The sequence below is a fragment of the Lactuca virosa genome, chromosome 3 (genome assembly GCF_052849685.1).
Source record: "Lactuca virosa cultivar CGN04683 chromosome 3, Lactuca_virosa_CGN04683_v6, whole genome shotgun sequence".
NCBI lineage: Eukaryota > Viridiplantae > Streptophyta > Magnoliopsida > Asterales > Asteraceae > Lactuca > Lactuca virosa.
The window spans coordinates 216965113-216967539 of NC_136428.1; the positions used below are offsets into that span (position 1 = coordinate 216965113).

Consider the following 2427-nt stretch of genomic DNA (forward strand, 5'->3'; position numbering starts at 1 on the left):
CTATATGGATTCCTTGTTCCGGGTAGGTGTTGTTTATTATGATGAACTCTGGGTCAGTTTGATTGATTTGTTGATCTTCCGGTGTCGTGGTACTTGATTCCGCCATCAGGGTTAATGCTTGGAAAACTAGTGGTTTGATGTATATGGTTTTGTATCTTATCGATGTCTTGAACCAGACCAGGCCGTGGATCGTAGAAGCGATTACTTCAAACTTTTCATTGCAGTTCTACCAAAAATTATGTAATATGGAGATGGGGATTATATGATTGTGAAATTTATTTCTTGTGTATTTTTTGCGTGTGTCTGATGGTCTTGCAAAGTTAACGGTAGTGATATTACCCTTACGGGCCATACCAAATGTCCTATGAAGTTTTTTAAATGTGACCTGTGTTCCTTTATTTCCCTTATCATTTCCTCCGGTAGTTTGGAAAGGCAACGTTTGTACATGATATCTATTGAGCTGCCACTATCGTAATACACTATGTGGATACATACAATTTCAATGTGCCCATGTATTAGAACTGATTCATCTTCCTTTATCAATTGTTGTTTGGTTGGTTGCTTGGTGGACAATTCATCGAGGGTTGTTTTGTTAATTTTGTTATTACGTGTTCTGTTTGTTCTAATGTACGTATGTTCTTTTTTTGTGTTAACTGTCATTAGCAATAGTTTGGGGTCAGTGCTTCCGATATCGGTTCCAGTTGTATTGTTATTCCTAGCATTGTTGAATTTCGGTTTTTGATGGGTGGTCTTTTTAATGATTTTTCTAATGTTGTTCATTCTATTGTGTGTCATGTTACCCAAGAAAGTTACTTGTTGGTTTCGCGGTTGCATTCCTCAGTATGATAATACATATGGCACAAATGTTGCTACATAGCCTTCCGGATGTCTTATTAGTTTATAGGTTGTCTCCTTTCCTATTGCCCAAACAGGAAGGCACGTTGCAAAAATAGACAAAGGCTAGGTTAGAAAGCATTACCGCTGGATGGGCCCGATATTTCTTTCAAATGCCTAAGTTAGTTGTAGAATATGAATGTTGCAAAATTGCTTATCACCAAGGCTGTAAAAATCGTTCGGCGGTCGACTGGCGATAAGCGATTAATCAGACTCGGCGAGGATTAATCGGCGATTAATCGGGGACCCTAAATTATTTAAAAAATTAATATTTCCTAAAAAATTAAGTATTTGGAAATTTTAAATTTTAAAATTTTGAAATTTTAAAAATTTTAGTATAATATTTTAAAATTTGAAAGCTTAAAATTTTAAAATTTTAAAATTTTGGTGTAATATTTGAAATTTTTTTTTTTGAATTTTTTAAATATTTCCCGCCTATAACCGCCGAGGACCGCCAAGCCCGAGTTTGACCGATTTTGACCAATTTTCGCCAAGCACCCTAATCGTAATCGGTTCGAGGCCGCCAAACGATTAATCGCCGATTAATCGGCCGCCAATGCCGATTTCTACAACACTGCTTATCACAAAAAAGTTCTACATTTTTCCTTTGATGACGCTTTCTTTTATGGGCTTCAAAAGAAAGGTTAGTTCAAACTCTTTCCCTGTTTCTTGCATGGTTCGGGTAAGGAAAACTACTCTCCCTGTACCTTTTCTATTTATTTATTATGGTTATTTGTACGTTGCACTTTTCCTGGGATATGTTTGTTCTAAGGCTCTTGCCGAGCATACAATGTCATTGACACGTGTTTAATTCTTGCACGGCAATGAATACTTCTGTCTTTTGAGTTTTTGTGTTCCCGGGTTGATATTTGTTTGTTTGGCCGACATGGGTACACCATTAGCAGGCTTTAACATGCTATGTAGCTCCATTAAGGACATTTGCATGTTGTTCATATTGAAGTTCAAAATAAATTGATGATATGAACTAATCAATGAGTTAAGCATTAGGTCAATGGATAACTCTTAAGGGAATGGAAACCCTAGTCACTCAAGTCTGTCAAAGTACCCTTTCATTTTTAATGCATGTGTACTTACATAACCACCCTCTTGAATCTTGCAACCAAGGAGATATTCCAGAACTTCGAATCGCTCATGGTGAGCTTGCTCTTGGAACATTTCCTTGAGTTGCTCGTTCATGTCAAACACTCCAAGGTTTTCAAAGCACTTTTGGAGCTCGGGAACCATGGTCGCTAACATGAAATATGCGACCTCATTTGAGTGATTACGATGTCTTGTGTAATTAGAAAAATCTTTAGTAGTAGCATCTTTAAAAGGATCCCCACGCGGATACTCGTCCAAGACATACTCTTTCTTTTCATATCTAAGAATGATCCTTACAGAAAGAATCTGGTCCAGATAGTCTGGACCAATGAGTTTATCTCGCGATATGAGTTGAAGCAGTGAGAAAAGTGATGATGAGGTTGGATGAGGAGGATGAAGAGGGGGATGAGGTGTATCTTCACCAGCAAACAT

At 37.4% G+C, this 2427-nt stretch overlaps 1 protein-coding gene across 1 annotated transcript; it reads right to left on the reverse strand.

Annotated features, from left to right (window-relative positions):
- Positions 1–1938: 1938 nt before the first annotated feature.
- Positions 1939–2427, reverse strand: LOC145164404 (uncharacterized). The gene has a single exon (XM_079083126.1). It carries the CDS (start codon positions 2425–2427, stop codon positions 1939–1941), a length of 489 nt encoding a protein of 162 aa, XP_078939252.1.

Coding starts and splice junctions, on each gene's coding strand:
- LOC145164404 (XM_079083126.1), bottom strand. CDS start 2,427: ATGTTTGCTGGTGAAGATACACCTCATCCCCCTCTTCATCCTCCTCAT.